The sequence below is a fragment of the Anolis carolinensis genome, unplaced genomic scaffold, assembly GCF_035594765.1.
Source record: "Anolis carolinensis isolate JA03-04 unplaced genomic scaffold, rAnoCar3.1.pri scaffold_12, whole genome shotgun sequence".
Taxonomy (NCBI): Eukaryota; Metazoa; Chordata; class Lepidosauria; order Squamata; family Dactyloidae; genus Anolis; species Anolis carolinensis.
Window position 1 is genome coordinate 15495682 of NW_026943823.1, and position 12304 is coordinate 15507985.

Sequence of the window (12304 nt, forward strand, 5' to 3'; positions counted from 1 at the left end):
GGCTGCATGTTTTCTATACTGTCCTCAGGAGATGGAAATCCGGTCTCCTTTCAGTCAGTGTGCATACATACACAGACACTCTCACTGGTCCTGACCTGGATGATGTTGCCTCCAAAGGTTCCCCGAAGCCCCTGCTGCTTGGGATAATAAAACTCGTCATTGGAGAGGTTCCAGGGGTCCTTCACCTCTGGCTGAGACATGTTCTAGATCAGAAGAAGAGGCACACAGGCGTCAGGGCTTGCTTTTGCCCCACCTGCCCTTCTCAGGTGCGGAGAACAGAACTGCCCCCACCCTCCAACCTGCTGAGGCTCTTCCTTTATGACCCCTGTTTTGCCCAGGAGGATCCGGCTCTTCTTGAGTGAAGACTCCTTCTTGTTCTCCTTGGAAGGAGAGTTCAGGGTCATCTCTTCCTTCTCGTCAGGGATTTCTAGGATGGAGCACATGAGAGACGTTCTTAGAATGCTGCCTTATATCTTCCCGAAATCCAGTGACTACACACCGCAGGAATGGGAGCTGGGCAGCTTTCTAGGCGCTGCAGCTTCCAGAAGCTAGGCTCAATGGTGGGGAAGTTATAGGTGTGCAGTCCAACATTTGGGAGGTCCAGAGAGAAAAGCACTTTAGGATAGTGAAGATGTACACCAAAACTAGGGTATTTCCAAATAATGTTGCTGTGAGGAAAAAGGCATGGCAAAGAGTCAGACGAGGATCCCAGGAAAGAAGATTTCAATCCAAGGCCACCACTTGCTCTCTCTCCATTCATTCCCTTACATGACAGATTTAAATATGGAAGTTAGAATCCAGTTAACTGCCATGGTGTCTTCAAAGGAACCCTGGCAATTGCTGTTTTCTAAGAGAACTAAAAATTCCACTAGAGACACACAGGCCCTTTGCATATCTATAGTTTCCAGAATGCCTTGAAGGACTCCGGACAGCTATTTTCAGGGAGACAAAGACCAGGCACTTCACTAGCCTCAGAGAAGAAGCTGTTAAGGAGAATATTTCCTTCAGCCAACATGAATTCCTTATCTTCCACCACTGTAGAGAAGAAGGCACGCCTGCCATGCTTATTCCCAGACATACCCAGGATGATGTTTTCATCATTTGGGTCCAGGGTCAGAACCGGCGGGGCCAGAACAGTCTCCATCGCCTCATCATCCCAAATGATATTGTCCTCCCAACGGCCGTAGACCAGCTCTTCGTTGTCAATGGGGAAAATAGAGAACCAGGGCTTGTCCTCATCCAGGGACCCTGCAGGGATGGAAGGAAGGAAGGCAGGCACATATGCCAAGGGCTACCAAACACAAGCAAATTCCTACTCTTGTTCCAGTAGGGTTTGCACTCACAGCAAATGACAAAACACCTTGAAGTTTTCTGGATGCAAGGCAAGTCCCAAAGGCAAGATGGCACCGTGGCATTCTGAGATGTGCAAGAAATTATGCCAAAGGGCTACCAAAAAGCTGGACTCCTATGAATATCATAGTGATCAGGGAATATTCAAAAGCCCTTGTTCTCTTCTGAACAAACCCTACATCAAAAAATATCCCATGGCTGTTCCCCATCCAAGAACTAACCAGGCCTGACCCTACATAGCTTCCAAAGTCAGACAAGACCCGGTACTCCCTTTGAGCAAATCTTGCCAAGAAAACCCTGTGAGATTTGCCATGACTTGTAAACTACTACTTGGAAACAACAACAAACTAGATGTAAGGAGAAAGGTGTTTAAATCTTCAGTCAATGGCCTCTTTGTACACTCCCCTTCCCGTCCTCCTCTTCTTTACCTTGTTGTTCTAAGAGCTGCTTCTCTTTGCCCTTGGCAAGCCCCAGGACTCCTGCCATGTTGGGCTTCTGCACCAAAGGAACAGGCAAGTTGAGCAGAGAGCCACTGCGGTTCAGCCCTGAGGACGGAAGCAAGAGAGAGCACTGGACTGAGTGGAGAGCAGTGACTCACTCAAAGCAGCACAAGAGCAGTTGGTGGAAGTAAGCCGGCCTACCTTGTTGGGCGTTGTAGGCGGTGGCATTGCGGGTCATGCTGGAGGGCAGCCAGCCGGCCAGGCTGGCTCTCTGCGTCTTGGTCCCTTTGTGCTTGATGTCCTCTCCATTCCAGATGACATCGTCCTCCCACTGCAACTGGGTGACCATCAGGAAGTGTTCATCGGCCAGCAGCTCATCCTTCTCAGTCTCGGCACTCTGCAACAGGAAGGAAGGGGAGATGGGCGGTCATACGGAGAGACAAATAAATACCCACAAACCACCACTTCCTCCTCCTCTTGTCTAAAGAGAGCCAGCAGGGCTTCCTATTTGGATCCCTAACTCCAACTCACCTCCTCCTCTTCCTCTTTGTCTTCCACTTTGGCTTCCTTCAGCTTGAAGCCGTAGTCAAATCCACTGCCATCTTCAGGGATGCCTAGCATGTCGTACCAGAGTTGGGCCGGCCCATAGCGCCACTCGGCCACTTTGGGTCTCGTGTCTGCCACGTTGTCTGCATCTCCTGTCGACTGGGAGAACTTAGACTCCACGGGGGCCATCATGGTGATCTGGAGGCGACACAGCCAGAGAAGGCAAGAGAGCAAAGTGGGTGGATTACACTATGTACCACGATTTTTGTTCCTGGCTTATAAATGTCATTTCCAAATTGGTTCTATCATAAAAAACATGGGGGAAGTGTATTAAACTTTTGTGGGACAGACTGCACCACATTTTGCTCTAGTTTTTCCATTAATATCTCATAGAGTCTCAACCAATTCAACTTAGTTTGTGGCAGCCACAAAAACGAAGTTTCTGGAGCAGAACAACTACTTTCAAAGTATATACCACAAAATAAAACAGGAATTAACATGGTGTTATCAATTGATCTCTAAATCACCATTCTAGGAAAAGTGTAGGCAACTGCGTGGGACACAGCATGCTCTCTGCAATCCCTCTCAAAATGGTCATAGGAAGTTATATTATGTCACTTCCTGTCACTATTTTGAAAATGACTATAGATATTTGGAGATAACAGGGATCTGGGGTACTTGAGGATATAGGGAGATTTCTGTCTGACTTAAGGAATACTTTTCAATAGGAGGATGAAGGATTCTGGAGGTTTGGGCAAAGGGAATTCAGGGATGAAAACATAAAGGTCCAAGGACCACTAACAACCTGGTGGGCACACTATACCCACTCATGTTGTCTGAGGTCTCCGCAGGAGCTTCCCTCCTCCTGCCCTAATATACCAGGGTCCGCAGAGCTCTCTCCCACCCCTTCCAGAGACCCACCTCATCATCAGAAAGGCACTGCTCTGGGGGAGGCGGTGGGGCGTATTCATAGGCCCAGGGGTTCCTTCCTTCCGGAGCTACTTCGGGCGCAGCTTCTCCCTCCTGGGGTGGCATTTCTGGAACAGACTCCCGGTGTTTCCTCTTGCGCTTTCGGCGAGCACTTCGCCAGACTGACGGGACGTTCTTCCCAGGACCAAAGAGGCGCAGGAAGCGGAGCACCTTGGTGGAAGAAGAGGGAGAGAGTGTATGAGAAAGGAGGGTTAATAATAATAATAATAATAATAATAATAATAATAAGTTTATTTGTATCCCGCCACCATCTCCCCCGGAGGGGACTCGGGGCGGCTAACAGAAATATCAAATACAAAACAATAACAATATACATCAATAAACAATAACATGCACCAATTGTAATATTTGTACATTAACCAAAAAGAATAAAAACACACTTATTAAAAACATAGAATTTAAAAATAGTGAGGTTGTAATAGTAGATTAGCAAAGTGCACATCATAGGTTGTAAACTCAAAACATAGATAAAGTGCTACAGATTCGTTTGAGGTCAATTTGGGATGAGAGGAGCCCTGAGCTAATGTAAAGCAATATCAGGGGAGAAAGAGGTTCCTCCAGACAGTATTATCTCTTCATCTATGGTCAGCTGCAAAGATAATCCTTCTCAAAGGACTTGGAAGGGCATTACAGGAACAAAAACTAGCCCAATCTAGAGCAAAGCCCCAACTCAAGTTGAAGCAACAAGGGTGTGTGCATGCAGAAATGGACTTTGACAGCCAAAATATCAGATGCAGCTTCCACCACAAACCTTTCGCTCAACTTCCCAACTTACTCCACTGGGTTTCACCCCAAAACTTTACCTTTCCTGGGCGGAATTCAGGAAAGAGCTCTGTGACGCATGGCAAGGCCTTGGTGGTGTCTCTCTGCATGATCCCCGCCAGGGGCAGTGTGAGCTCCCCTTCCTTGGATTCCGCCTTCCTCGAATCCTGGGGTCCCATCTCTGACTCAGAATCTGAAGAGCTGCTGGAATCCAACTTCTCCGAAGTCGAGGGAGCAATAATAGAGGGAAGAATGATGCCGTCTCCATCCTCCGAGCCTGGAAGAGAGCAAGTTTCTCAGGCAAAAGGACCCCTGTCACAGACACAAACCTCAATTTGATAGAAGCAAAGAGTTCCCAGCATCTGAGATACAGACCTCAGAAGGAAGCCGGCATCTTGAGAATCTCATGCTTATGTTTAAGAAATAAGATTGTGGGGAGAAGAAAGAGATGCCAAGAGGATCCTCTAGAAAACACTCAACCTAGTTGGGCTCGGCATTTGCAATATTATATTATATATAATTATATATTATATCATATTATATAATTATATATAATGATGTTATATTATTAGTACAGTATAATAATAATTATAAATTATGTATACGTAATATATTGGGCCCTTGGTGGCACAGTGTGTTAAAGCGCTGAGCTGCTGAACTTGCGGACCAAAAGGTCCCAGGTTCAAATCCCAGGAGCGGAATGAGCGCCCGCTGTTAGCCCCAGCTCCTGCCAACCTAGCAGTTTGAAAACATGCAAATGTGAGTAGATTAATAGGTACCGCTCCGGCGGGAAGGTAACGGCGCTCCATGCAGTCATGCCAGCCACATAACCTTGGAGGTGTCTATGGACAACGCTGGCTCTTCGGCTTAGAAATGGAGATGAGAACCAACCCCCAGAGTCGGTCACGACTGGACTTAACTTCAGGGGAAACCTTTACCTTTACCTAATATATTATTATTACATAATTGTTATGTTATATCATATTGTATTGTATTATATTAAATTCATATGTGTGTAATTCTTTATTCGCACTTCTCAGACTGTTTCATGCGTTCAGGATTGAAAAAGGGGAAAAAAATTGACAACTCCTTGTGAGATTGTTTTTAAATCCGTACCTGAGGAAGCGGCTTCCTTCTCATCTTCCTTTTTCACTGGCACCGGAGGCGGGGGAGGGGGAGGCATCAGCTTGGAATCAATGTCTTCCGAATCAGCATCATAGTCGTCATCGTCATCTGAGGAATGACGTAGGGGACTCGCTGATCAGCCCTGCCATCAAGCCACAGCTCTGGTCCACTATCAGAACCCACCAGCATTAATGTATCAGGCCCCTTCCCGCATCTCAAAGGCTCCCGGGCAGCTATTTACATGCTTATTTGACTTACAAAGTGTTTGTGTTTCCCTTCAATGTAAAGGGGAGTCTAGAACTATTAATGAAAAACAGAGTAAAGCCAAAGCCATTGCTTCCATCCCCGGCCCTTTGATGACTCTCTGGGTTTGATCCAAACCTCTCATGTTTGCTTTAGCTGCTTTGTTACTCATGACATGTGAATGGGTCTTTTGTTCCTTATGAGATGCTGCCTTGTTCTGCAGAGTTTGTGATTTAAAGGCACATTTCTTAGAATATAGAACATAAAAAAGAACAAAGATACAAATACAGAGATGATTGCTATAAAATAAAATCCAAAAGAGCTAGATCCTAACTGTCCATTATAAAACAATGTGTTGTCGAAGGCTTTCATAGCCGGAATCACTGGGTTGCTGTGAGTTTTCCGCAGCATATTAGTTGAAAACACAGACCACTCTAACAACCACTATGACAGACTACACAGAGATGCCATTAAAATCCACAAGCATGGGATTTTAACCCCATGAAAATGAACAAAATCTGGCTACCAGTATTAAAAAATTCTAAAATCAGGACAGTAAATAAATAACAACACTTAGAAAACAGGGGACTTCCAAACAAGAAACAATCAGGGCCAGCTAATCACCTCCCAACAAAGGATTCCCTCAGGCAGGAAGCAGCCAAGAGTTAACGCTGTAAGGTTATTCAATGCTAATCAAGGTGATCAACTGCAACATTCAAACAGATAAGAGTTCTTTCTCCCTACTCCGGACATTTCACAGATATATAAACCCCACTTGCCTAGTTTCCAACAAATCTCACAACCTCTGGGGATGCCTGCCATAGATGTGGGCAAAATGTCAGAAGAGAATGCTTCTGGAACATAGTCATACAGCCCAGAAAACTCACAAGAACCCAGAGATTCCTGCCATGAAAGCCTTTGACAACATATTAAACTGTACCCTCTTTCACCATGACTTTGCTTGCAAAACTGAGTCACCAGCCAGAGGAATGGAAAGAAGGGGGGCTAAGAGACCAGATTGAGGTAGCCTCCTTCATTATCAGCACATCAAGAAATTGAGTGAAATAGAAAGGAGTAACAAAGATTGCACACCTGAATCTTACATTCTGATACAAAGTGGACCTTCAGAACACAGTAACTTTGGTCAACAGCCAGAGTGAAACCAAAGAAAGATAAATAAGCCATTTACCTGCCCTCTGAACAGGCTGAAGGTTGCCCATCGCCTGCCGGTACCTGCGGCTCTCATCCTCAGCCACCTCATTGATATCCGAATAATCCACGGCATCTTCAGTGCTCTTAACCCAGCCTGGGATACAAAGACAGAAAACAGCCAATCACATAAACAGCAATAGAACAAACAGCAAACATTCTTACCCCTCTCACCCACTTTCCATCCAAACTAGAATAAGACTGCACCAGATCCTAGCTTCATAAAACGAAAACAAAGAAAGGCCAGATACTAGAAAAGGGTATTTTTAAAAATGAGCATGTACTTTTGCACTTTCTGCTACAATCTCACCACACAGAGATGGCAATGAGGACAGAGAGAGGTGTCACTGGTTCTTAAAATGTAATTGCCACTTATTTAGAGGGGACTTACTTTGAACCTGGTCTCCTTCATGGACTCTGTTTGCCAACATACCTGGATTTAGCATTAGATACAGGACACTGAAGAGCTAAATACCCTAAAAGCACCAGGTCTCATCATATCTTAGAAGCTGAGCAGAGTCAGTCCTGGATGGAAGAACACCAATAAATCCCAGTTCTGTAGGCTCTGTTTTGGGGGAGGGAACTGCCAAAGCTACCTCTGGGTTTCTCTTGTTTAAGAAAATCCATAAGGTACTGAAAGGGAAAATGTCTATCCCTGAGAACCAATACTTGTAATCCGGACGCTGATATGTTTGAGCCAAGGTCTGGAAGCAGGGTCCCCTAAGACAAGAAGAATCTAGGCTTCTCCTCTCCATCATTAACTCATTGGGGAATTTCCTTGAGTACGGTTATTTAACTTATCAAAAAGTCCATGTTTCAAACCCTGAATGGGATGAAGCAGAGCAAGGAGGCACAAATGAATAGATCCCACCAACGGGGCTTGTTTTCGTCCCATGCCCCAGAGTCATTTGAGGAACCCTGAGGGAAGGCCTTTCTTTTACTCTTACTACTCAACCAGAGAATCACGGAAAGGCCCTCACCTTCCTCATCCAGCTGGGCTCCATCGGCCTCCGAAACGTCCTCTTCGCTAGCTGTGATTTCAGTGATGAGGCTGCCCAGACCCAGTGCCCCAAGTCCAGCCAAGTGCTTTTTGGATTCCTGGAGGAACAGGAAAGAGGGAATGTGCTTCAGCCAGGAAGAGGCAGAAGCTTATGGCTGGAAACCTGTTCACAATGTCTAGATGGAGAACTGTAATGCACACTTCGTGGGGCTGCCTTTGACAATCAGAGCTCAGAAACTCCAGTGGGTCCAAAGAGCAGTAGCTAGACAGTGAACTTAGGCTTGAGACAGGGAGTGGACCATGCCTCTATTGCAGTAGCTCCACTGGCTGCGAACGTTTCTGAGCACAATTCAAAGGACTTGTTATGAGCTAAAAAGCCCTATATTGCTCCAGTCCAGGTTATCTGAAGGACCGTATCTCTGTGAACCTATGAGACATCTATGATCCTCTGGGGAGGGCCTTCTTTTCTCTGTCCCACATAATATCCCTCTCAAATGCCTTTGGTGGGAACAAGGGAGACAGGACCTTTTTGGTGGCTGCTCCTCTCAGACTCTGGAGCTTCCTCTCAAAGATAAGAGGCCAGGATGTCATTCCTGGACCATAAGGCTTTTGGGAGGACGAGGGACACATTGCTGATGGGGAGGTTGTGGGTGGGATGAGTTTGATATGTCATTTTATTTTTATTTATTGTATTTTAATTATACTTTAATTTTATATCCATGCACTAATGTCCAATTATTTTTTTAATTTCTGTATTTGTTTTGTTTTAAGTTGTTATTAGATTGTGTGGTTGTTAGCCGCCTTGAGTCTCTAAGGATATAAATAAGACTAATAATAATAGTAACAATAATTCCTCTATGGTGAGAAAGGTGGGATATAAATAAGGTTATTAATAAAACAATAATTCTGTGGGGAGAAAGGTGAAATATAAAGTTAATAAATAATAATAATAATCAGCTGATGACCCAAAATAAAGACTGTGCAAGGAAACCGACGAAACCATTTATCATATCCTCAGTTGCTATAAGAAAATCGCACAGACAGACTACAAACAGAGGCACAACTATGTGGCCCAAATGATTCATTGGAACTTATGCCTCAAATACCACCTCCCTGCAGTAGAGAACTGATGGGATCACAAACCTACAAAACTACTGAAAAATGAACACACAAAGATACTGTGAGACTTCCGAATCCAGACTGACAAACTTCTGGAACACAACACACCAGACATCACAGTTGTGGAAAAGAAAAAAGGTTTGGATCATTGATGTTGCCATCCCAGGTGACAGTCACATTGACGAAAAACAACAGGAAAAACTCAGCCGCTATCAGGACCTCAAGATCGAACTTCAAAGACTCTGGCAGAAACCAGTGCAGGTGGTCCAGGTGGTGATTGGCACATTGGGTGCTGTGCCAAAAGATCTCAACCGGCATTTGGAAATAATACACATTGACAAAATTACGATCTGCCAACTGCAAAAGGCCACCCTGCTGGGATCTGCGCGCATCATCCGAAAATACATCACACAGTCCTAGACACTTTGAAAGTGTTTGACTTGTGATTTTGTGAAACGAAATCCAGCATATCTATCTTATTTGCTGTGTCATACAATAATAATAATAATAATATAAGACTGGCCCGCACACATTTTTGTGCCTCAAATGTTAACCCTGTTTTTGGAAATATTTGACCTTCTGATTCCAAAAATGGCAGCAGATTTTCCCTGTTAGTTCTAGTTTTTGAGATACAGAACCATATCAAAGAAACTAGAGATGATACAGTTTATCCATGCAATTTTCTGAATCAGTGCCCCAAAAAATCCCAGGAAACTGGGACCTAGAGCAATGGGTTTAAATTACAGGAAAGGAGATTCCACCTGAATATTAGTAAGGACTTCCTGACTGTAAGAGCGGTTCAACAAGGGATTTCTCTGCCTGGGAGTCTGGTGGAAGCTCCATCCTTGGAAGCTTTTAAACAGAGGCTGGATGGCCATCTGTCAAGGATACAGTAGTCTCTCACTTATCCAACATAAACGGGCCGGCAGAACGTTGGATAAGCGAATATGTTGGATAATAAGGAGAGAATAAGGAGAAGCCTATTAAACACCAAATTAGGTTTTGATTTTACAAATTAAGCATCATGTTATACAACATTATGTTATACAACATGATCCTACTTATCATGTATACAACAAATCATGTTATACAACAAATTTGACAGAACATCATGTTATACAACAAATTTGACAGAAAAAGTAGTTCAATACACAGTAATGCTACGTAGTAATTACTGTATTTACGAATTTAGCACCAAAATATCACGATGTATTGAAAACATTGACTGCAAAAATGCGTTGGATAATCCAGAATGTTGGATAAGTAAGATTCTACTGTACTTTGATTGTGCTTTCTTGCAAGGCAGGGGGTTGGACTAGATGGCCCATGTGGTCTCTTCTAACTCTATTATTCTATGATTCTATATAAATAAACAAAATACAACAAAGGACCATTTAGTACAGGCATGGGCAAATTTGGGCCCTTCAGGTGTTTTGGACTCCAACTCCCACAATTCCCAACAGCCTCGGGGCCCCTTCGTTTAAGCGGCTGAGGAGGAAAAGGAAGAGGCCTGAGGCTGTTGGGAATTGTGGGAGTTGGAGTCCATAAACACCTGGAGGGAAGGCCCAAATTTGCCCATGCCTGCCATGACATCTTCCAAGCGCGGATGCTGGGAGCTGCAGTCCCTCCTGCTTTACCTGGTCGAGGAGGCCTTCCCCCTCCAGCTGGCCCTCGGCGTTGATGTTCCCAAAGAGGAAGCCAGCCAAAGAGAAGGAGCCCTGCCCCTGGCCCTCCTCCTCCTCCTCCTCACTCTCCGAGTCCGACATCTTTCCTCCAGGCCGCAAAGCCCCGCTCTGTTTATACCGGAAAGGGAAGCCGCCGCTACTGGAGCCGAGGACTTCCGCTTTGGCACAAGGGAGGGAGGCGCTCTTTCCAGGCTACTCTCTCTGGTGACGGTGGGGTTTGAAGCCAAAATACCTGGAGGGAGGGCTGAGGTTTGCCCAAGCCTGGTATAGAAGATGCTCCCTTGAGGGGTTGCTTCTCTTCTCGGCTTGCGAGGCACCAGATCTTATACGACAGATAGTGTGTGCGTGGCATTCCCCGATGGCAATCGTACCCCCAACCCCATTCTATAGATACAACTAGCTTGGGTACCCGGCGTTGCCTGGGTTATTTGAAAAAGTCGATTTTAATGGTATAAAATGCATATGGTTGTGGGTGAACTACGACTGACACCAGGCCAGGTAAACCCTGAGAACCTCCATCAGTACTTCAAGTTTGTTATGTTGGGCAAGTTTGTTCTAGATCAATGGTTCCCAAACTTATTTGGCCTGCCGCCCCCTTTCCAGAAAAAATATTACACAGTGCCCCCTGGAAAGGGGGCATGGCTTAGAGGGGTGGGCGTGGCTCCTGCTCAAGAGGGCGGGGCTGAGCCTCTCCCCTAGTCCAAGATGCAGGGCTGGGAGGGGGAGGGGGAGGTGGGCGGGGCCACAAATGGACGGCCAGGACTGGGATGGGCGGAGTTACGAGCTCTGAGGCAGGGCTGAGCTTCTATCCCTGTCCTGTGGCGCCTGCCAGGACACAGGGGGAGAGGCTAGAGGAGGGGTGGGGCTTCTTCCCAAGTGCCTAACGGGGCTGAACCTCTATACCCCACCCCCATGTTCTAACAAGCGCCTCAGCGGAGGTATATAGAGGCTCAGCCCTGTCTCGCGCTCTTGGGAAGGGGCCCCACCCATGCCCCTAGCCCCACCCTTTAATCCTAAAAGGCCTCTCAGGAGAAGTATAGAGGCTCAGCCCTGTCTCACACTCTTGGGAAGGGGCCTCACCCATGCCCCTAGCCCCACCCTTTAGTCCTAAAAGGCCTCTCAGGAGAAGTATAGAGGCTCAGCCCTGTCTCACACTCTTGGGAAGGGGCCTCACCCATGCCCCTAGCCCCACCCTTTAGTCCTAAAAGGCCTCTCAGGAGAAGTATAGAGGCTCAGCCCTGTCGCTCGCTCTTGGGAAGAGGCCCCGCCCATGCCCCTAGTCCCGCCCTGTGTCCTAACAGGCACCTCAGGAGAGGTATAGGTTCTCAGCCCTGTCTCCAGCACTTGGGAAGAGCCCCCCCTCCCCTGGACTTGCCCCATCTCCTAAAAGGTGCCATCACCGCCGCCCTGGATCGCTGCAGCGCCCACCAAGGGACGGTAGCGCCCACTTTGGGAATCACTGTTCTAGATGCATCATGGGTGAGGTTCAGTGTGCTCTCTGACTGTAGGGTGAACTACAACTCCCACTATGGTGAGTCAATCCACTGAATCCCCTCCAGTAGGTTGAGTTAGTCTTGGGGGTTCTGTGTTCCAAGTCTGGTCCAGGTCCATTCTCAGTGGAGGTCAGTTTCTCTGGTTGTGTGTGAAGTACAGCTTCCAGAAATGAAGGTCAGTTCCTCCCAAACCCCTCAGTTATCACATTTCAGCAGATCAGGTCTGTGTGCCAAGTTTTGTCCAGATGCATTGGTTTTTCGGTTCACAGTGCTCTCTGGATGTAGGTGAACTCTCCCAAATCAAGGTGAATTTCCCTCAAAGACCTCCAGTATTTTTTGCGG

The 12304-nt window shown here is 46.3% G+C and overlaps 1 protein-coding gene across 5 annotated transcripts in view; it reads right to left on the minus strand.

Moving 5' to 3' along the window:
- The window catches only part of taf1 (TATA-box binding protein associated factor 1), a 34433-nt gene extending 23834 nt beyond the window's left edge, over positions 1–10599 (minus strand). For 3 of the 5 annotated variants that reach the window (XM_008121760.3, XM_016997828.2, XM_016997827.2), the window contains exons 1-12: positions 10422–10598; positions 7646–7763; positions 6646–6762; positions 5205–5321; positions 4130–4365; positions 3258–3476; positions 2322–2534; positions 1992–2187; positions 1779–1895; positions 1081–1248; positions 300–427; positions 96–203 (exon numbers count right to left, since the gene is read on the minus strand). In XM_008121760.3, the coding sequence (XP_008119967.2) occupies positions 96–203; positions 300–427; positions 1081–1248; positions 1779–1895; positions 1992–2187; positions 2322–2534; positions 3258–3476; positions 4130–4365; positions 5205–5321; positions 6646–6762; positions 7646–7763; positions 10422–10550 (1866 nt within the window). In that variant the 5' untranslated portion in view covers positions 10551–10598. Of the gene's footprint in view, positions 1–95; positions 204–299; positions 428–1080; positions 1249–1778; positions 1896–1991; positions 2188–2321; positions 2535–3257; positions 3477–4129; positions 4366–5204; positions 5322–6645; positions 6763–7645; positions 7764–10421 lie in introns of all 5 variants that reach the window. The other 2 variants (XM_016997829.2, XM_062963886.1) reach the window with 1 other exon arrangement.
- Positions 10600–12304: the final 1705 nt, after the last annotated feature.